Source organism: Rhincodon typus, chromosome 9 (assembly GCF_021869965.1).
Source record: "Rhincodon typus isolate 14 chromosome 9, sRhiTyp1.1, whole genome shotgun sequence".
In the NCBI taxonomy this organism is placed as follows: domain Eukaryota; kingdom Metazoa; phylum Chordata; class Chondrichthyes; order Orectolobiformes; family Rhincodontidae; genus Rhincodon; species Rhincodon typus.
Genome location: NC_063340.1, coordinates 57,601,187 through 57,624,999, shown reverse-complemented (window position 1 = coordinate 57,624,999; position 23,813 = coordinate 57,601,187). Strand labels below are relative to the sequence as shown.

General features: G+C 38.9%; 2 protein-coding genes across 3 annotated transcripts in view; one reads left to right on the top strand and one right to left on the bottom strand.

Annotated features, from left to right (window-relative positions):
• rab3gap2 (RAB3 GTPase activating protein subunit 2 (non-catalytic)) overlaps positions 1-3,832 on the top strand; it is a 92,667-nt gene extending 88,835 nt beyond the window's left edge. For both annotated transcript variants that reach the window (XM_048600704.1, XM_048600703.1), the window contains 2 exons: positions 125-283; positions 1,733-3,832. In XM_048600704.1, coding sequence (XP_048456661.1) covers positions 125-283; positions 1,733-1,882 — 309 coding nt within the window. In that variant the 3' untranslated portion in view covers positions 1,883-3,832. The remainder of the gene's footprint in view (positions 1-124; positions 284-1,732) is intronic.
• A 585-nt stretch (positions 3,833-4,417) lies between these two features.
• Positions 4,418-23,813, bottom strand: part of LOC125484070 (isoleucine--tRNA ligase, mitochondrial-like) — a 54,695-nt gene continuing 35,299 nt past the window's right edge. The window contains exons 4-11 of the mRNA XM_048601331.1: positions 23,085-23,187; positions 19,464-19,589; positions 14,797-14,928; positions 10,490-10,596; positions 9,435-9,580; positions 9,158-9,348; positions 6,387-6,531; positions 4,418-5,071 (exon numbers count right to left, since the gene is read on the bottom strand). Of these exons, the coding sequence (XP_048457288.1) occupies positions 4,920-5,071; positions 6,387-6,531; positions 9,158-9,348; positions 9,435-9,580; positions 10,490-10,596; positions 14,797-14,928; positions 19,464-19,589; positions 23,085-23,187 (1,102 nt within the window). The 3' untranslated portion in view covers positions 4,418-4,919. The remainder of the gene's footprint in view (positions 5,072-6,386; positions 6,532-9,157; positions 9,349-9,434; positions 9,581-10,489; positions 10,597-14,796; positions 14,929-19,463; positions 19,590-23,084; positions 23,188-23,813) is intronic.

Here is a 23,813-nt window from a genome sequence, read left to right as displayed (position 1 = left end):
GCCTGCTGTGTTCATCCAGCTCTACACCTTATCTCGGATTCTCCAGCATCGGCAGTTCCTACTATCTCTGAAAAGATTTCAGTCTGAGTCTTTATAACCTAATTCTAGTTTATCATCTGTTCAGGCCCTTCTGCAGGTACATGATCAAGAGGTCCTGGCATCCCAACTGCTTGTACTGACAGGACAGAGACTTGCATATGCTTTACTTCATACTCAGACTAAGGAAGGCATGGAGCTGCTGGCCAGACTCCCACCAGTGTTGTGTACATGGCTTAAGGCTATGGTGAGTATCGGATCTATTTTATCAATGAAGTTAACATTATGCTAGAAGAACACAGACATTGCAACAAAAATGACATGACTACGTATGAAAGACTTTCTTTTGGCGGAATACAGAAATCAATAACTGGTTCTATGTATTATATGTAGCATTTAACATGTTGACTGTTATAAAAAATACTTTTATATTTTTAAGCATGATGTCTTTGCTTTAAGAAAATCTAACGGAAAACCATGAACTAGTTTGCATGGGATTTGGGAGCTTTGAGCTTTTCACTTCATGTATAGTGAGGAATGTTTATCAGTTTGTTGTCACCAGTAGGTCCCATAGAGTTCTGAAGACTCAATTCAGACTCTTTGTTAACTCTTAATGACTCCACAGATGCTACCAGACCTGCTGAGTTTCTTCAGGATTTTGTTTTATGTTGAATATCTGCATCCCCAGTTTTTACTTGTATGAGCAATGAGCTATCATTGAATCAAATGTACCAGATTTGTACTCAAGTTGCTGAAAAGGGAGGTTTAAAGGCTGAGTACCATTCAGCTGACTGTTTGAATTAACTCAGCAGATAAACGGCAGGAAATCAATTAGGCCTTGCTTTCCTAAATTTTTGTTGGCTCAAACGTGGGATGTTGACATCTGGGAAGAATTAAGCCATGATTCTCAAATCTAATGCTTCAGCTTGGTTGGTTGCAGTTACATAGGCAACTGTGCATGGGGATTATAGTTGATTAGAGTAGATGATGTACATACTTCCTTTTAGTGTTCAACAATAACTTAGCTCTCAAACACGTACCATGACCTCAGAACTAGTGCAAAATACTTAAGTAAAATACATGCCTCCAATTCCCTGTTTCTTATGCTGAATTTGCTGCTTTTTGTGTGCCAAATGGAACGCAAGGAAGCACAAAAGAAAGCATTCAGCCATCAAGACTATGTACAGCTGTACAGAGTAACTAGTTCAGTGCTTCCTAAATCTTTCCCCACTGTGACCCCAATTGTAGTCCCTCAGTGTAAACTGAGAGCACAGCAACCTGTAGACCAGGATCCTGATCTCCACTCCAGTTAGATCCATTTTCCTGCTTTATTTCCTTCAAGTATGCATTATCTGTTTTTGAGGTTTTAGCCTACATTGCTGAGACTTCACTTTTGAGGTGATATGAAGTGACAAATGATAGGCTAGGCCTATGAGCAAGCAATAAGAGCTTGTAAGAATTTATAATCCAGAGATGGCATAATGAATAGTTTACCTGGTCATATTATCCTCCACTATTAATACTGTACACATCTCTTCCACTGAATAATCAGCATACTGCTGGATTACTGTCTGCTATCCTAGGTGTCACAAAGTCTGTTTTGAAGATCTTTAAAATTCCAAAGCTTTAAGATTATTATGGTGTAATCCTTGTTTTGTATTGTGTGATCAAATTTCTTGCTTTCTACTATTTATAGGATCCTCACGATCTTCAGAACACAGATGTGCCAATTATAGCAACAGCTAAACTGGTGAGCAAACTGATAGAACTCTTACCTGAAAACCATGGGCAGTACAGCCTGGTGCTGCACCTGTTAGAGGCAGTTGAAGCCATATCCTCCTTGTGACAAGAGCTGACCAATCTTTATTTAAATAGGTCTTCAGACATGACCAGCTGTTAAAAGCTTGGATCATTTTGATGTAAATGAGCCATGAGCCATTTGTTTCAATTAATCATGTTCTTGAATACTTATTGTTATAGGTGAGTACTGAAAATTCTGTTAGACTCTTCAATTTCTGTTCTATGATGTGAGATATTTTAATGCCCAAATACAGTTTGCATGTCCATGTTTACATACAGCTGAAGCAAAGCTCACTCACATTTTACTGCTAGAAGATGGCATCAGTCTTAGAATAAACCATTTGTTACTGTAGCTACGCAGATTAAATGTCATCTGAAGCAAGTCTGTTCTCAAGGTATTATGTAGTGAATGAGTTACATGGTATGGTCCATACATCTAGATTTCTAATCCCACTATTGGAACTGAAGAAATGGGAGGAATTTTGCAACCTGTTTTCCCAGTAAACAACCCAAACATTCTACAAATAGTCATAATGACTATTTTAAAAAACCTTATGTCGCAACTTGTATCACACAAAAACAAAGGAAAATTTGAGTTTATTTTGTTAATGTAAAGGCAAAAGTTTTTATTCCCTCAATTGTTTTTGGATTTGTATAAGTAATAAAATGAACAGTGATCAGACACCCTAATGTGTGTACAGAAACATTTCCAACCTTATCAGTGGGTAGAAACTAATTGTAATATTGTAAATTATTGATTAACCAAATAAAAACTTCAATCCCTGCTGAGTTGCTTTTTCTATAAATAATTGGAGTGTATTGCTTGAACGTGAGAGGTAAAGTATTTAATAGGAACTGAACATTGAAGTGAAAGTCTTTTTTAATTGAGAACCAACTGAAATATAGAAAATTCAAGTGTTATAATCTGAAGCAAAAGAAAATTGTAGCACCGAGATATAGTACCTGACTTTGCGGTTAGTATGTGTAAGTGCATCTTATTAGTGCCATCCAATTGACTGACCAGTGTCTATTTTAAAAAAAGTTTGTTAAAGGTAAATGGAATAATCTGATCAGATTAGGAGTATCAAGATTATCAGTAGTAGCTAAGGGACACAAATATGCTGTTACAGTGATGTTCTATTTTATATTACGCGAAAAGGGCTGTTGAGAATTGGAGAAGTGTCCAGCAGGCTGTTCTAGTATTCTTTGCTGATGCTGAAACTGCCTTTGTTCAAGTGCCACACAAAGGTAGGGACAATACCAGTGTGCTACAAAAGAGCCCATTTAAACTAAGGCTAGCATAGAAGCTGGAATTGGCAGTTTACCCCTAGACCATGCTATTTAATGGAAATTACCGTTTGACAGAATACTGGATTTTTCTTTTTAATTTCTAGCAGAATTTAGAAATAACTGTCCTCCCATTATGGTAAGTTTCAGGAGGCACAGGTTTTCTAAATTAACAGCTAACTAATAAAACAACAGTGGTCACTGGACCCGAAACGTTAGATGTTGCCAGACCTGCTGAGCTTTTCCAGCAACTTTGTTTTTGTTCCTGATTTACAGCATCCGCAGTTCTTTTGGTTTTTAGTGGTATTTACTAGATGCTGTAAAACCTCGACCACTGTTTTGAAAATATAGAAAAGGAGCACCCTTTCATTTTCTCCATTAATCTGCACACTGTTGAACACTCTAGTGATCCAATTTCCAATAAAAAATAAATCATTTCTAGTTATATGAAAACATAAGCTCTACCATGTCTGAGTACTGATACTTGTTGACAAAAAGCTATGTTAATTATTTGAGGTCTTGGCGCAATTGTCATGGGAGCAGGGAAGAAGGCCAAAGTTGTCCATTTCTTGGTGATAGTTAAAGGAAGTGACAATAATTAAGATTGAAAGAATGAATTATGCTGAGTTTAAATTGGGTGGATTTAACCCAGAAGGGTGAGTGGCATCATTGCCGTGTAAAGAGACTAAATTTAGACCTTAAGTTAGTAATTTCAATTTGTCGAGAACTGTTGAACGAGAGAGCAGCACCTGCACCAGAACTGGGATAAATTCACATCTGATCCACAAAATATAGGTGAGAGATCTATGGAACAAACTCTCTTGGGACTGCAGGTGTAGGTAATGTTGGTTAAAATATAGTAGATGAATGGGACTTCATGTGGATGTGCTTCAGAGATATCTTTGGAAGTAGTGACCCCAATGCATTTTCTCATTTGTTGCCAAAAGCAATTGCCAGGATTAGTCAACAACTTCATTATTGTTCTCTTATGCCACTACCAGGGTCATGGAAGGTAGACTAAAGAATTTATTTTTTTTTTTGTCTGATTTGTAACAGCAAGTAACAAGAGTTTCTTTGAAACACGTTCTGACCATTTACATACAATGGGTCCAAGAAGCACAGTGCTTGCACATAGAACTGAAATATCTAGTAGCTGGCAGGGATCAATCCATTTCATCAGACTCATAACACATTAAACAGCAACAGCAGACCAGGAAAATTAAATATTGCTTGTTAAATATTTATAGTTAACTTTGTATTTTCTTTGTGAGAAGGATAAAAATAATTCTATACATAAATCCAGAAAATCTTTATTACAATTCCTTTCAAAGCTGTGTTACAACAAGCAACATAGTGATTCATTAGATCCCTATTAGGTTGTATTAGCTGGCATCTTAATGAGTGTAGTTTGTTAATCAATTTAGATTTGACATGATAGTTAATACAGTTTGGGAGAACTTGCTATAATACAATTTTAAAAAGGCAAATATCAAAACAAACCTTATCTAATACTAGAGTCAGGGAAAACTGGAAATTAACAGTAATTATTCTTCCCTCTGTACAGTAGTAGCTGCAAAACTATAGTCAAAATTTAATTCTAGAAACAGAAGACATATCATATCCATACATGCAGAATCCCATATCCAATTGGGAATGGTAATTTTGACAAAGCCCCACCAAAATTTAACACAAAACCTTGGAGGTGGGAAGGTAATGATGAAATGACTGTTGTGTAATCTAGTCTTACAGTGCATATTCATCTTTATTCAGTGCTTACAGGAATAATTGTTGACAAATTAAACACTCCACTTCCCAGCAATGCTGTCCAAGCAACGTGGGCAGGGTGTTAACGCTGATGTTGATGTGTATTTCTTACAGCGAAGACATCTTTCTTTGGTAGCTGATTGAACAATTACTTTGTATGATGTTTCCTCAATAATATCACCACCTAACAAACAAATACAAATAATTACCTTCATATATAAACATTTGAATGGTTGATCAATAAAACATTTTGTTCTATTTAAGACTGAGTGGCCTTCCTCTTTCAGTTCTTGCCATTATTATCCTATCATGACAATTTTATGTTCTCCTCGCTATGGCTAGAGGCAGTGGGGGAATATAATCTAATATGGTTAGACAAATATAAATTTTAGTAACACTAAATTTAATTACTGAGTCAGATTAATGGAAATGTTGCCAGTTACACACAAGAATTGTGAAGTTAGTTTTGAAAATCAATTCTGTTCAATACATTTTTTTTCCTCCCTTCTTTAAAATGAATGCACTTTACATCTTCAAGGCATTTGACTTTGATCATGACCCTGACTGTATTCAGCAAAATATCATGAGCATTCAGTCATAGCTCACAGAATCCCTACAGGGTGGAGACAGGCCATTTGGCCTAACAAGTCCACACCAACCCTCCAAACAGCATCCCACTCAGACCCACCTCCCCAACCCCATCACCTGTAACCTACAAATCCCAAACTACCACAGACAATTTCAGCATGGCTAATCCACCTAACTTGCACATTGTTGGACTGTGGGAGGAAACTGGAGCACCTGGTAGAATTCCAGGCAGGCACGGGGAGAACATGCAAACTCCATACAGACAGTTACTGAGGGTGGAACTGAACCTTGGTCCCTGGCGCTGTGAGGCAGCAGTGCTAACCACTGAGCCAATCCACCTAACCAGTTTTGACATGGTGGCTATAATATACTAAAGTGCCCATGGTGTCTAGGGACATGCAGGTTAGGTGGGTTAGCCATGGGTAGTGGGGGTGGGGGTCTGGGGTGTGATGCTCTTCAGACGGTTAGTGTGGACTCTATGGGCTGAATGGCCTGCTTCCACACTGTAGGGATTCTATGAACTATTACAATATCAATTCTTTTCACAGCAACATGATTCTTTGAGGCACAATCACTCTTTCAAACATCATTATGTGTTTAATGTGTGGTTTTGCATTAAGAATGAAGCAAGTATTTCAAGTTACATCAATTAAATAAGGCAGCAGGTAATGACTGAATCAAGCTTAATGCTACAGACTTAACGTGTCTTGGTGTTGACATAATAATTGCAACTCCAGTCTTAGTTTTCAGCACAAGATAAGTAAACAAAACTGATCCTAATAGCAGTCTGCTCATTTGAGCAAGAATACATTTATTCTACTGTGAATAACCAATTCTTCATCCAATTTATACTTCCAACAAGTTTCTTCAAGAATGCTAGGCTATTACATGAAAGTGGAAGACTGGTTTACCTTCTAAATTGATTTCAAACTTGCCCTCAATAAAATCTGTCTCTGTAGGCAAGTCACGAGGAACAGCAGTAAGCAACGTAGTGTGTGATGTCATCATCAGCTCATTCAGTTGTGATGTACTGGAGATTTCCTCACCTTGTAGTTGCTTGGCACAAAAACAGGGTAAACTTAGAAATTAAAGTGTTATATTTTTAAACAAGAGATGGAGTCTTCTATACACAAAATTGTGTTCAAATTTTTGGCTTGTATGTACGATACAGCACAGCCCGGTTAAAAATATTGCAATCTAGTTCATGTACCAAAAACCATGATTGACACAATTTGGTTCTGCTATGCATGTGGGCATTCTAAGGGATCAAAAAGGACATTGTTTCGAGCCTTCTAAACTGCAGGCTGGTGACCTTCACTGAGTTGTTTGAGAGAGAATCCAGCTTTAATAAAGATTTAGTTCTTTGATGATCTGGGTAAAAGACAGCATAAGAGGCAGAAATAACAAATTGTAGAGCTGGAGGAACACAGCAGGCCAGGCAGCATCAGAGGAGCAGAAAAGTTTGACATTTTGGGTCGGGACCCTTCTTCCCAACCCAAAGCATCAACTTTCCTGCTCCTCTGATGCCACCTGGCCTGCTGTGTTCCTCCAGCTCTACACTGTGTTAACTGACTCCAGCATCTGCAGTTCTTGCTATCGCAGCATAAAAGGGGCATCCTTGATTTCCAAGACTAAAAAGCAATCCCAACCTTAAATATACTTTAATAAAAGAACATCCACAACAGGCTACGGTAACAAGATTCCAAAGATTCTCAATCTTCTCAATTTTTCTGTATTTCAGTCATAAATGATTGATGCCTTATCCTGAAACAATGTCCCCTTGATCAGGGGGAAGAAAAGTCAGTATCTACCCTGTTAATACCCTTTGTGATCTCAATCTTCCAAAGATGATAATCTGATTTCCTTAGTTTTTTAGCAAAGGACAACCCTCATTCCAGGGACCAATCCAATGAACCTTCACTGTTCTGGAGTGTAGGGGACAATTTCAAGTTTGCAGATGAAGACTTTAATAATAGAGATATAGAATTAAAGAGCAAGAAACTACGATAAATTCACATAGGACACTGTTCGACCTCAGCTGGAGTATTGTGTACAGTTCTGGGTACCACATTATAGGAAGTATGAGACTGCAGAAGAGGTTTACAAAAACAGTTCCAGAGATGGAATACTTCAGTTATCAGGAAAGAGTGAAGAATTTGAAAGAAAACAGGCCTGATAGAAGGTTTCAAAATAGTGGAGATGTCTGGACAAAACTGTCTGGAGAAACTGTTCCAGGTCGTGAACCAGAGGGAACAGTTTGAAAGTGTTGAATGAAAGAAGCAAGTGCAAGGTGAGGGGGAAACAAAGCTTCACACTGAATAGTTAGGGTCTAGTATGTTGGATGATTGTTTAAACCGAAACAATACAGGAGATTGACACCAAGTTAAAATGCTCAAGAGATGGTGCAGACACAGGACTGAATGGCTACCTGCACTGTAACAGCCCGAGTTATTGCTTCAAATGCAAGAACATCATTCCTTAAATACAGCAATGAAAACAATGTACAGTATTTATGGTACGATCCCATCAAAGCTCTGTACAGTTGTAATAAGACTTGCCGATTCCTGTTCCACAATCCCCTTGCAGTAAAGGCCAACATGCAATGTGCTTTTCTGATGGCTAGTTATACCTGTATGCTAACTTTCTGTTCCTTGTATTAGTGATTTTTCTGATCAACACTTAAGAATAGAAGAGCAGAATATTTTTTGGTATAAAATTTCTAAGACCTAAATGAGTAACTTCCCACATTATATTCCATTAACATTAATCTGTGCAACATCTCAATGACCTCCTCACAGGTTAAATTCACACTTAACTTTAAATAATCAATCGAACTAAGACAAAGATTTACAGACTAAGTCGTCAATACAAAACTCAATTCTGAGGAAGGTCACCGGGCCCTGGAATGTTAACAGTAACATCTTCAGAGATGCTACCAGACCCGCAGAGCTTTTCCAGCAACTTCTGGTTTTGTTTCTTATTTCCGCAGTTCTTTCGGTTGTCACAATTATTGTCATTTGGCAATACTGTTGAAGAGACGTGCTGTTGAATCCTTTGGTCTTGCACTCATCAGGACAGTTGGAAGATTACCAGCATTCAAAGGGAGCATTTATGCTGTATGAGAAAAGAATACTGACTGGTTGGTAAGAGGACTCCAAATTTTGAGGCATTGCCAGGATGAGTACACTACGGAACAGTTATGCACCAAGTTTTTGTTTAGTTAACAAAGCCTGTGTTTACAAACTAGTGTCCAACTTCAGGTGCAATTCTGTATTTAGAAAGCACTTACTGAACAATCCCAAGTATGCAAACAATTACACTAAACTGATTTAAAGTCATCAGTTGGGCAAGCAATTATACTTGGTAGAAGCTTTACAGATTCATATGCAGGACACTGTTCTGGGTAAAAGGAAAGAATATGACCGTGTATTGCACCTGATTGTTTCTGGATATGTTTCCATTGCAACACCTCAACCAGTGTATAGTACATTCTTCCTAGTAATGCCTTGACCAAATGGAGTCCACTTGTCAACCAATCAACATACTTTTCTCATGCACTGTAAAGCGTCATTCCCTTTGAATTTTGGCATCTTTACACCTATCCTAATCAATGCAAGATGAAAAGCTCCAATAAGCAGGTCTCTTCTCAGCAAAACTGAATTATTACACTTTATGAGAGTACCTCCATCAACTCCAAGAACAAACTGGGCTCAATGATAATGGTTATATCATATTCCAGTGCGTTTTTGCCAGGTATAGAGCTCAAGAAGCTGTCTCTTATTGCGCAAGCACCTTCAATAGCCTCCACAATGCCAGGCTTCCTCCATACAGAACTAGCCTTTATCCAGCCAGTTCGAAACACACTCTGAGGGTCTGAAAGAAAACAATTCAGATATGCATTCATTGTGCCCTCAGTCATGAACTTTAGAATACAAATAACAGCACAGAAAAAATGTTACCTTTTTGGTTTGATTGGTGTTGGAATACTTCCTCTGCAAGGTGAGGCAGGATTGGGGCTACAGAACGTGTGATTACATCTAATGCTTCATCTAGAACTGTCTGACATGATAGACGCTTGGAGCTTTTCTCATCTTCACAATATAGTCTGCAATTTTAATACAACGTTGTTGAGGCATGTATACTCTAATATCTGCAGTAGACAAAATATCACATCAGCTGTATTAACTCCTCTTAATGAAGAACCCCAAGTCAACGTATAATCAGCTCTAAAGAATGACAGGTAACAAGCATGCTACATAAACATCAGACACCAAAGGAAAGACCATACATCTCTGACCTCTAACAGGATGGCTCTCACAGGAGTTGCCCCATTATCATAGAGATCAGCAATGATTACAGATTAAACAAGGCCAGTCATGTCAGTACTATGGCTATAATTGCAGGACACAGGTTGTTAATCCAAAAACTGGCTCATTTTCCCTAGTCCTTTAGAGCATCTCCTCAGATAGCTCAAGTCAGGAGTGATTAGAATATGCAGCATTATCTGGAAAACAGTTTTTTTGACTGCTGCCCTGACATTGGTCTGAATATCAATGGGTTGCAATACACATGATCTATAAAATATACTACAGCAATTTGACAGTATAGCTCTCACCCATAATCTCCACCATCAAATAGGTCAAGAGAAACTACTGTGCGAATAGCATTACCCCAACGTAACATATCCTGACATGAATGTATCTCATCACTCCCTTGTAGCAAAATACTGGAATTCCCCTACTTAACATTATGTGAGTATTCCTGCACAAGGACTGTAGTGGTTTAAAGGTACCACTGCCTTTTTAGAGCAATTGAAAGTCAATAAATATCAATATTGTGGTGTTGCCCATGTCTGAAAACAAATTTTGTGAAAATGTAAACTAATTTCTGATCTGATCTGATCTACACATTTAACGATTAAATGGACTTCTAAACCACTTCAAGTACTTAGCAAAAATGGATTTTTAGTTTGCAAATAAAGTTTCAACATTGCTGTTATGAATCTTCTACTAACCGATCTTTGATGATGCTGAAGTAAAAATTAGACAGTTCTCGGTTAATAAATGCCAACAGAAGGCGAATAACTTTTCCAAAATCACACTCCTTATAGGCCTCTGTAACCTGAATAAAATTGAAACAAACTTTGCAGATAAATACTTGTTGCAAAATATAAACATTTCAGCTACTTACAAACAGTAACAGAAAAGTGAAGTTTAACCTAACTCAATTCTGTTACCAATGAAATTTTTGGCCCACGTTCATACTCGTTCAGGTAGTTTTGCTAACCAACCTTTTCAGACCAGAATCACAAACCCTCACACTAACAAAATGCTCCTAAAATGAAAACTATTAAACATTCAGAATCTGACTCCATTATTTTCTCTCTGGCATATGTCAGCGGTTTTCTAGCAGATAAAGAATGATTTGAGAAATAGAGGTTAATTCGAAGGGAAGTGAACTAGCAGACTGCCCTCCTGTTGCTATCAAATCCTGACATATTTAAAACCCCAGTGATGGAATGTATTTCACAATCACAGCAGCAATATTTCCCCACCTCCACTGGGGTAATTTTCAGAGTGGAGTGTTTTACAATTAAGTCAACAATTCATCAAAATCGGGAACGATAGCCTTGCAGTTATCTTACTGGACGAGTCAGCCCTTGACCTGGAGAGACAAGTTCAAATTCAATTCATTACAGATATCTGCTTTGCATTTCAGATTTGGCTAATGATTAGTTAATTACCAGATTGTCATAAAAACTCATCTAATTTAGTCATATAACAGACAAAAATCTGCCATCCTCAGATCTGACCTATATGTAACCCTAGACCCACAACAAATTAGCTGATTCTTAGCTACCCTCTGAAATGACAAACCATCAGAGTGTATCAAAACCAATATGAGAAACCATAACAATATAATCCAGCAGACCATCTAAGCATCTGATTCAACATACGAAATCGGAGCAGAAACAGACCAATTAGTCCCTCAAGTCTGCTTCTCCATTCAATAAGATCATGGCTGATCTATTTGTGTTTCAAATTCTACATTGCTGCCTACTCCTGCTAAATGTGCATTCCCTTGCTTAACAAGAATCTGTCTTTGCCTTTAAAATATTCAAAGACCCTGCCTTCTCTAGCAGAGTTCCAAAATCGCACAATCCTCAGAAAGAACTAATTGCTGTCTTAATTCAAACAGACACACCAAATCCAGGTGATGTTGCAAAACCTTCCTCATTAATACCAAGAAGATGCTACCAAAATTGGGAGAACGGTTCCAGTGAGTTATAAAATCCCTACAGTGCAGAAGCAGGCTATTTGACCCATCAAGTCCACCCCCTCCGAACAGCATGCCACCCACACTCAGCTCCCTCAACATTTGCCCGTGGCTAATCTACCCAGCTTGCACATCCTTGGACACAATAGGAAATTTAGCATGGCCAATCCTCCTAAACTGCACATTTCTGGACTGTGGGTGGAAACTGGAGCACCAAGAGGAAACCCACGCAGACACGCAGAGAATTTATAAACTCCGCACAGTCAGCCATCACTCATGCGTTGACAGTCTGATATTATCAGCCTTGGCTCAGCTGGTAGTATTTTTGCCTCTGAGTCAGAAAGATTCCAGGCTCAAGTCTCACTCAGGGACTTGATCACAAAACACAAGGCCAGTATTCACGTGCAATACTGAGGCAATTCCACACTATTTACTGTCTTTCAGGTAAAATGTTAAACGAAAATCCCACCTGCCTTTTCAGATGGACATGAAAAATCCCATGGTACTATGTCAGGGAGAAGGGGAGTTAACTCCAGTGTCCATGACAGAATTGGTGAGGCGACTATGCACAACCCCTGCAGATAAAAAGCCCTTTTCACAAAGGATACTGTCTACTGTGTCATGTGGCACTATCACTTGCCAAATGATTCAGAACAGATCTAGATCAAAACTAAGCATCCGTGATGCACTGTGGGCTATCAGCAGCAGCAGAATTATATTCAACTATAACCCATAACCTCCCAGCCCAGCACCTTCGTTAATCTAGCATTACCAATAAAGCAAGGGGAACAATCCTGGTTCAATGAGAAGCAAAGGAGAGCACACCAAGATCAGCGCCATGCATACATAAACATTAGGTGCCAACTTGGTTAAGCTACAACACACAACTATAATGTATGTCAAACAGCAGAAGTGAGATGAATTCACAGAGCTAACCAATCCCACAACCTGTGGACCTGATAGTCCTGCTACATCCGGTGGTGGACAAATAAACTAACTGGATGAAGTGGCATGACAAAATATTTCCATCATCAATAAAGGAAAAGCCCAGAACATCAGTGCAAAAGACAAGGCTGAAGCACTTGCATCCATTTTGAGCCAAAAATCCCCAAAATAGCAGATCCCAGTCAGCAGCCAATGTGATTTTCTCCACCTGTTACAAAGAACTGGATATTACAAACGCTATGAGCCCTGACAACATCCTGGCTGCAGACAATACTATGAATGCTGGCACTCCAGAATCAGCCTCACCCCTACCTAAGCTGTTCCAGCATAGATACAACACTGGCATCAGTGTGGAAAAGTGCCCTTGTGTCTTGTCCAGAAAAAGTACAACAGTTCCAGTCCAGCCAAATTCTGGCATAAATCTACTCCCAGTCATCAACACAGTGGAGGAAATTTTTATCAATAGTGCAAATAACCTTTATGCCACACAAGCCAGGAAATGACGATCTCCAACAAGAGAGACATTCAATGACAATACCACTGTTGAATTACATATCATTAACATCCCAGCAGTAATTGCGGACCAGATACCTAACTGGATCACCACTTAAATACTGTGGCTCCATATGCAAGTCAGAGAATGTGTATTCTGCCATGAATGATCCCCAAAGTCCTTCTACAAGGCTTGAGTTAAGCATGATCCAATTATATTCAAGAAGGTCAACACCACACAAGACAAAAAGTAGTCCACTTGATTGGCATCCCATCTTCCAGCACTATTCACTTCTTCCACCATTCAATGTGACTGCAGCATGTACCATCTACAAGATGCACTGCAATTGTTCACTACAGCTTCTTCAACAACCTGTAGCAAATGCGATCTGTACAACATAGGACGACAAGGGCAGCACACAGGGGTACATCATTGTCTTCTTGTTCTCCTCCAGTTCACACACTACTGTAACTTGGAACTACTGTGCAGTTTCTGCATCATCACTGGGTCAAAATCTCAGAATTGTTCCTGTCGCTGCACTGTAGGGAATTCTTCACCACTTGGGCTGCAGCAGTTAAAGGTGGCAATCCACCATCAATTTCTAGACTACTGATGCACAAGATATCCTTCCCTCACCAGTGATACCCAGATCACACTGAGTTAACAAAAAGTGTCACCAATAATTTTAACCTTTTCTCACACACATACGGTGTATACAAGCTTGAGTTAATTCAGGTATTATTACAATCCACTACGGAGGAAAACCGGAAGCGAGGCAATCCAGCACAACAGACTCCAGAGTTTAAAAACCAGGTGGGAAAACACACCGACGCTTCATCGGAGGCTGCACTGAGGATGTTACCCAGCATGCTAACGAAACATCTACAGAACAACAAACCAGTTTGGCGAGCCAACCAACCTCAACTGGTTTTATTAACATGAAGTTACAATTAAGCTTAATAAATTGTGGCTATTTTATAAATAATGAATATATTCATTATTATTTTCAATGGTTCACTGCAGTTTTTTCTGACGTCAGTGTAAAGTTACTCATCTAAAATATTTGATAATAGTTCAGCTCTGAAGGGGGGTTACTGGACCTGAAACATTAACTCTGCTTGCTCTCCACAGATGCTGCCAGACTTGCTGATTTTCTTCAACAATTTCTAATTTATTCCATTATAATGTACTGCTGTGCTTTACGAACTCATAACTTTCTTTGTTTTGTAACATGTGCCTTAATGATGATAATGGATATATCTGGTGTTTATTCCCCCTTTATTCTTTCATAGGATGAGGGAGTCGTTGGCAGAACCAGCATTTGTTGCCCTTCCTTAACTGCTTTCAGGCTAAGTGACTTGCGCAGTCATCTCAAACAGCAGTTAAAAGTCAACATTGCTGTGGGTCTGGAGTCACATGTAGCCAGACAGTTAGGATGGTAAATTTTCCTATCCAAGGTGGCAGTCATGAACTAAACAGGCATTTACAACAATTCACAATAGTTGTCATGATTACTATCGCTGAGGTTCTATTTCAGATTTATCAACTGCATTCAAATTTCACCAGCTGCCACAGCGGGGCTTTGGACTGATATCCCAGAGCATTACCTTAGTGCTGTAATCTTGAAGGAGATGAAGCATATACTGATCCACCATTAGCATTTGTTCACTGGGAACTGCATCAGTTTCAGGGTTAAAATTATAAAGGTTCCCCAAGATAAAGCGTAATGTATTCCGTAACTGAAAATAAAGAACAAATTATTAAGATAAATTAGCAGCCTCCCTTGTTTTTCTTCACCAGGTGGCAAGGTAGAGATGGTCTTTATCACAAACAATCAGTATGATTGAAGGATGACAAATTTCTGGCTATTGTAAATGAAGCCATATTGAACACTTCTAAAGAAGTCACTGCAAACATTAAAATAATGGCCATTAATGTTTTTTTCCTAGTTCATATCGTAAATGAAACTGTTGACGTGCAATATTCAAACTATTTCTGCTTAATGCATCATATTGATTTTATAATAGGCCAGATGGAACACCAAAACTCTTATTCAACTAATTCCTAGATACCTTCCTCTTCAAAATGTTCGCAAAATTATCTTTTCAAAAATGATGTTTAACGTAACAGCAAATGCACCTAATCATCAGTTCTGAAACACTGTAAGACATCCTAATGATGTAAAAGTGGCTATATAAATGCTGGAACCATCTGACATGGAGAGATAACAAGTATGGTGATGGATCCTTCCTGGCACTCTGTTCAAACACCTCTCATTTGAGGACGTTGAATAATCACACTCTGTGACACTATTATGTCAAAGAGTATCTCTCTTTGACACTGCAACAGAAAATGGAATGCAGAACACTAAATATAGAATAGAACGGAATACCAAATACCCATTCAACCTATGGTTTACATATATCAATGGCTCAAAGAGCAGACAAGTTTAGCACTTCCATGCAGTCCATACTTCCAAACGTCTAGTCCATTCAAGAAATGTTCACTTAAATACTGCTGAAAAAGGGCACACGTTTTTGCAACATTTTATGTAGTACTCTTCAGAGCATTTGCAAGAATACCAATAAGATGATGACATGTTTATACCATGTGAGAAAAGCGTGCTGATTGTTTGTTGAATGAACTCTGATAGGCAGAAAACTGTACAGATAATACACCAGTTAGATGAAGACTGGTTGTTAACTGCCAAGTTTTGTTTAAAATGTAAACCAGACAGGTTGACTCCAAATGTTCAAGTCATTACCATGAGGAATAAACTGGAGAATGGCCGTTACTTATTTTGTTAAGTTGTAATAAGCACACTGTGTTCTATCTGTAAAGAACTGGGTCTCGTGTTAATATATGTAGCTTCTAGTATGTGCAGGTGCACCACACTAAGTGCCCAAATCTCCAGGTGATGGATTTTCATTCTAATCATGCACTGGTTTCCTTTTGCTACTAATCCAAAAGCCTGTGGATATGAAAATTTACTTGTCAAATCAAGGATCAAGGATAATGCTGGAAAATGATGTTGAAGTGGAAGATCAGCCACGAACTCTGTGAATGGGCAGAGGGCTAAATGGCCTACTACTGCTCCCATTTACATTTGTTATGTTCTAATATTATTTTATTTACACAAAAAGATCTTTCTCCTCAGCATATCTGCCATAAAATAAAAAGTACGCCACCCTCACGTGTTGCCAATTAGATTTTTTATTTAAATGTCTGGGTAAGCAGTTATAGCTCAATAACGATCATTTAATGGCATCAACTAATGCCAGTGCAAATGGTTGTGATAAAACCACAAATCGATCTCGGGACAAAAGTTCAGATATGAGCAATGGATTGGCTTGGATGGCCACAGTTGTAATTTGAGCTGCTCCTCCTGTTCCACTGTGGGGTTTCACGTCTCCCTTTGCCCATCTTCAAACGGATGACAGTTGTCCAGATTTTCTGTGGGAAGTTCAAATCTGACTTGTTGTCACCCAGATCAGTTACTTGGTTGTAGCTGATGATGCTTGCAGTTAACCAGGAGGTGCATCATAGAGAAGTGGGTCTTTCTTCAGTTTGCAGGGTGTGAAGTGTGTTCAGTAGAGAACATAGGAGTTGAGATGGGTGCATTGGTTTTTCTCAAGGTCCTGTGCTTTGTTAGCTGTCAGCCAATAGTGTTCTTTGAGGAGGATGTTTTCCCGAGGAATGTCTGGAGATTCACTCTGTGTAAACCACGCAAGCTGCACTGATCTTAATGTCGCAAAAATAATCCTTTCTGGAGGTGGAAATGTATATTTGTCTGCCAGCTTCTAAGCCCACTTAGCAGTGGTTCTCTATTGTTAGGTAAGCAAGGTAAGTGAAACAGTATTTAGCGTGCTGGCTTTGTCTCAGGTGGTACTTGCCAGTTTCACATGAGATTCACTCTCATCCTGACCTTGGCTCTGGTGTACTTAAGACTTTGACAGTGGGTCAATGAATATGGCCCCCGTTCTGGCATCTCCCAGAAGAAAGATGCAAGAGTCTTTGAGGGTGCGGAGGAGATTACCAGGATGGTTCCAGGAATCAGGGATTTCAAGATAAATTGAAGAGGCTGATGTTGTTCTTGGAGACTGAAGAGAAATTTGTTGTTGGTGTTCAAGATTATGACAGGTTTACATCAGGTAGGAAACATACTATCATTAGCTGATCATATGAGCACTCGGGGACACATCTTGAGCGATGAGAGGAAAAACCTGTTTACGTGACAATTATTTGCAATTTGAAATTCATTGCCTTGTGGAAATGAAGAGAATCGATTATTTAAAAAGGAAATTAGATGGACACTTGAAGGAAATAAATTTGCAGGCTATGGGAATAAAACTGGGGAATAGAACTGTGACAGGATTGCTTTTCAGAGAACTAGTTTGGACCTGAGGACCCCAAATGACATCTATCTTTAGATCTCAAGTTATCCATCTAAAAAGCTACAAATGTAAAGTCTTGGAAGGAAGTCTTGTTCCAATATTATAATACATTGGTTCGGCTACAGATGGAATACTGTGTGGAGTTCTAGCTGCCACACTATTGGAAAAACATGACTGCAGTACAAAAGGTGCAGAGGAGATTCACCAGGATGTTAGCTCGGAGGAAAAGTCTCAGTTATGAGGAGAGACCAATAGGCTGGGTTTGCTTTCCTTGGAGCAGAGGAGGCTGAAGGAGGATCAGATTGAGGTATACAAAACTGAGGCACAGACAGTAGACCGTGAGTATCTTTTCCCATGCAGACATGTATAAGGACCAACTGGCATAAGTTTAAGGTGAGGAGCAGGTAGTTTAGAGGAGATCTGGGGGTTAAAATATTTTCTCTTAGATGGGTGTTAGAAATTTGGAATGTGCTGCCTGAGAAGATGGTGGAGTCAGGTACTCTCGAAATGTTTAGAAGCATCCGGATGAGTACTTAAAATACCAGGGCACAGTAGGCTAGAGACCAAGTGTAGGTAAATGGGATTAGTGTAGTTTGCTATTTGTTGGTCGGCATAGACATGGTAGGCCAAAGGGCCTGTTTCTATGCTGTATGACTCTAAAACTTTAAAAACTCTAAAATTGCCAGACAGTGGTGCAAAGAAATTGTGGTGTTTGATAGACAAGTGGCCAGCTACAGAACTGGCTTCTGAGTTGTTCAGGTGGAAGGCTGAAATTACAATCTTGGCAGGATTTAGTTGAAGTCTCCTTTTGTCTGAAGTGGGCTTCCACAGACTCTAGATCTTCAATGAGCATTTCTTCAATATTCTGTTGCATTTAGCTCGGAAAGCAAGAGTGAATTGTTAGCATCTGCAAAGAGCTGCAACCTTTTTTGGAGGGCAGTCACTGATTATATATATTGAAGAGAACTAGTATGAGGCATGATCCCAGAAGAGTCTGTTGTTGATAATACACGACAGCTGAACCGGTCTGCAAGCTACAAAAGGAATTGCTTGGTTGCTGATCATGGAGTTGATTAGTTGTCAGGTTTTCACGCAGCAAATGAATTGGAGCAATTCAGCAGCCTGCCTCAGTGCCACACAGTGTCACCAGCATAGGCTAAGACAACAAAAGCATTTCATGTCTTCAGGTCTTTCTGAAAACCAGCCTCAATAAGAGGGGTCAGGAACTGCCCAGAGCAATTGCAGCCAGTGTGAAGATCTGCTCGTTCATGGAAACATTACTGTTTCCAGGGTGGGACTCGAGCTGTTTCGCAGGAGACGTTCCATGTCCTTTCATGTTATTGAAAGCAGACCGTGAGCAGCAGTGGTGGGTTGTTCAGTGGCTTGAAGTTCCCATTCCTTTTGATGCTGCCGGCTTTCAGAGCTCAGTTAGTCTTCAATTGAATTGGCTGCCAGACCAGAAGATGCACAACAGCAACTTTGGTGAAAACTGATTTATTCAACTTCTACTGCCAACTGCAGGATGTGTCATGGCTCCCTGCCCAACATCCACCCATGCAATGTAGCCTGGATTGAAAACCAAACACAATGAAGATAAAACCTGCATCCCAATGCTCTAATGTGCAGTACCACTCTCGTGCAAATTCACCAGATTTCCTGTACGGTCCTTCATCAACATGGTCCATCATTCAACCTCAACTGAGACTAACACATGGCATTTCAAATGAACAGAAAGGCTGCTATATAAATTCAAGTCATAAAAGTAATAATAAAACATCTGAAATCTGAGGGGTTATGTACATCTTATTGCTAACAGGAAAAAAAAAAACTTAGTTTTAGCAAAACAAGAACTTCAGAGTTCATCTTTTCTTAGGTCTGACCTTAAAAATATCATCTCTTGCTGCTTGCAGTACATTTTGTCCAATTAAAATCTCCGTGAAAACATTTGATTCTGCTGCCCACCAGCGAAGAACATCGGCACCATAGGGTGGGTCTTGGTTTGGATCCTATACAACACAACCAACTGCAGTCAATATTTTACAACATAAGTAAAAACATATGAAATGTGTAATTTTGTTGATTATCTGTCTATAATCTTCAACGCACAATTTGTGTGAACTTGATTGCTGGATGAAAAGAAATTTCTCTCTCATGTTATGTACCAAACAAAAATTTAAGGCTGTTGAGGACAATCAAACGCATATTAATCAACTAATTTTCCATTCACTTATAAAGAGCTTCAAGGATTAAGAATCTTCTTTACTTGAGATTACAAGACAAAGTGCATTGAGGAATATCAACCTCCAAGTGAATATTTATTGAATATTATCCAAAATAGAATATTTAAAATTAGCCAAAACATAACACATTGTTTTGGATAATTATTGATATTTAAAGAATATGTAGAAAGTATGCAGAAAAAAGTTGAAAAATAGTATCTTAGTATCTCTTAGTATCCTTATCACACTACTAAGAGATAAAATTGCTATCAACTTATGTGGTGCATGCATTTAAAATGCTTATACAAAGATTGATCAATATTTCACCTTTTCTTAATTACTTCCTACTTCTTACCATATACAGAAGCTACTGCCTCACTTAGCAATAAATCTCAGCATTTATCTAATCAATTAATATAGCATCACATTCATGGTAAACATTGCTAATCTGCCACATTCCTCTACATAATCCTAGCCACTGGAAAGTTTAACCCAATGACTTTATCCACCCTTGATTTTCCTGGATTCCTCATAGATATACTTAGCTGCTCCCTCGATGTCAAAAATAAAACTGTGAACCACTCCTCTGGCATTCAATTCTACATTCAAGAGTGTGGTGAATTGTGGGACTGAGTGACCTGACATGAAATAAATTCAGTACCACCAAACAGGTATGTGAAATATTGCAAAACCCACAAATGAATTGGCAAAGGTAAAGAATTTACAGATCTGAATTTGTTCAAGAAACTGCAGTGGTGTACAGGGGAATGACCATGGACATGATTTTTTTGGACTTGCAGGAGCATGTGATGAAGTCCTTCATAAGAGATACTTAGAAGAAAAATTAATCACTTAGTTAGGAAATTTGCTGAGTGGCAGAATACTATAGGGATAATGGGTTGATATTTTAATTGGCAGGTGGTGACTCGTGGTGTCCCATAAAATCTGTGCAAGGGTCAAAACTATTCACCCTATTAATAACTCAAATGAGGAGATAAAAGCTGTGAGACAAGGTGATTGCCATGAAGGGGTTACTGTTAGCTTGTGAGGCTCGGCCTACCAGAGCACACATTTCTACCTCTGAGTGGAGCTCGGTCTGTTAATCATATAGCTTAGACCTAGTGACTATTGTGTTGGAGATAATGTTCTTACCTGGTCGTCTGACTCTATATTAACTTGCTTTGTCACTATTGTATGTGAAAAGTGAAACCTTTCTTCTTACTCAAGAAGGTGCCTTTTCTGCCATGGCTTGCACATAGTCATCCTTCACCACTAAGTATTAGTAAGCCACGGACTGTACTACAAGGGGTGAGTGGTGGCAGCTTTTCACCTAAGATCTTAAAACATCTTATAAGGTGAGCATTTGGCAAAGTTCTTTCATACAACAAATTGCCAGCTGCAGGCATTTCTTACAACAAAAGCCACAAGTCCCAAGTTCGTTGATGAAACAAAGATAGACAGCCCTGTAACTGCAAGCAGTGAGGAAATACATGGGATATTAACAAATTAAGTGAATGGCCAAACTACGGCTATGACTCTTATAAATGTGAGGCTGCTCATTCAGCTTGAAAAGATTATAACAAGATACATGAAAATTTAGTAACAGTCAAGGTCCAAAGAGACTTGAAAGTCCATATACAAAGTTCATTAATATGTCCTGAGGAGACAATAATCAAAAAGGAATATGGAATGCTTGGCTTTCTTGATTAGTAAGGGGATCAGGTTGAGAAACATATCAGCCATGATTGAATGCTGGAGCAGACTTGGTGGGCTGAATGGCCTAATTCTGCTCCTATATCTTATGGTCTTATATCAAGAGGACTTAAAGTACAAGCAGTAGTTTTGGGCACAGCACCTTAAAAATGGAATATGTCTTTGGAATTTCAACACACATTTAGCAGAATGATAACTGGACTCGAAGGGTTAAACTACAAAATGAGTATTAACTGAGAAAAAGAACAAAGAACTGCAGATGCTAGAAATCTGAAACAAAACCAGAAAATGCTGGAGAAATTCAGCAGGTCTGGCAACATCTGAGAAGAGAAAACCCAGTTAAGGGTTTGAGTCCAGTGACCCTTCAACAGAACACTTTCGATAGTTCTGAAGAAGGGTCACTGGGCTTGAAACATTACTTCTGTCTTCTCTCCACAGATGCTGCCAGAACTGCTGAGTTTCTCCAGCATTTTCTGGTTTTGTTACACTAACAAGTTGAAAGGTGGCTTTGATCAATGATTTCAAGATATTAAGGGAACAGCTCCGCTAAACACAAACAAACTACTTAGGGATTCTAGGACTCGGGGGAATTTTTAGGGAGAATTAGAGCTTGACTTTTCAGCAGTGAAATTAGAAAATACTCTACACACAAAGGACTATAAATGCTTGAAAATCTCTTCCACAAGAGGAAATGGTGCTCTATCAATTGTTGATTCCGAGATGGATAGATTTTGTTCACCAACGATATTAAGGGATCTGAGGCATATACGTGGTATGCCCATGATCTCATTGAACAGCACAGCAGCCTTAAAATGACCTAATCCTTTTTAAGTAACCACATATCACAATGAGCCACTTCATGCATTTAACTGCTGATATACTAACCGCCCTTACTAACCAATTACTCAGGGGAGGCGATGGCCTAGTGATATTATTGCTGGACTGTTAATCCAGAGGCCCAAGCACATTCTGGGAACCTGGGTTCAAATCCCGCCACGGGAGTTGGTGGCATTTGAATCCAATAAAAATCTGGGATTAAGAGTCTAATGATTATCATGAATCCATTGTTGAAAAAACGCACCTGGTTTACCGATGTCTTTTGGGGAAGGAAACTGCCATCCTTACCTGGTCTGGTCTATATAGGACTCCAGACCCATAGCAATGTAGTGACTCTCAACTGCCGTCTGAGCAATTAGGGATGGGCAATAAATGCTGGCATGACCAGTGATGCCGCAATCCCGCGAATGAATTTAAAAAAAAACTTATGGCAAGAAACCTTCATAGATGGAATCATAGCATCATACAGTACAAAAGAGGCCCTTTGGTCCATTGTTTTTGTACCATCAAAAATACATCACTACCCACACAAGGTCCATATCCTTGAAGGTAGCCCATCTTACCCTACTTTCACAGTGGCATTCCTTGAAAATATAGTGCCTTGATGAATGAAGTGTTTTTTGATCACTTACTAAGTTCACAACTGTTGAATAACTTACTTAATCTTGAAAAACTAATTTTATATTAAAAGTTTTTTTTTGTTGTGAGAGGTGAAACAAAATAATGACTTACCACTCCTCCATTAATAACAACATCTGGATCTACCACATTTCCAAAGGATTTGGACATTTTTTCACCACTTTCATTGAGTGTGAATCCATGGACCACCAATTTGCTGAGGATAAAATATTCAAAGCTTATTAACCAAAAACCTGTCCTCCACTAAAAATGCTTTAGTACTCTGCAATTTTGTACATTTTGAAGGCAGGATTTTCCATGCAAATGCTTCAAACCAGAAACTACTAATTAAACTGTTTTGAAGGTAGTAAATTTATAAACATATGTATTTAAACTTTTAGAAATACTCTTAAAACAAATAATTTAGACAGACACTTTTGTTAAATTACATAATAACTTCCGTTCCACTTCTTAATGATTTACTCATGCTGTTGGGGAGGGTTTCATTCATCATTTATATCATGGAACATGGGCTTCGATGTCTGGATCAGCATTCATAGTCCAACCCTAGTTCCATTTGAGGTGGAGCTGGTGGGCTGCCGTCTTGAACCGCTGAAGTCCATGCATTGTAGGTGGAAACACTGCTGTTAGGAAGGGAATTCCAGGATTTTGACCCAAGGACAGTGAGGGAATGGTGGTGATATATTTCCAAGTCAGGATGGTGAATGACTTAGAGGGGAATTTGCAGATGGTAGCATTGCCATGTATCTGCTGCCGTTGTCTTTCTAGGTGGAAGTGGTTGTGTGTTTGGAAAACTGCTGTCGAAGGATCTTTGCCAAATTT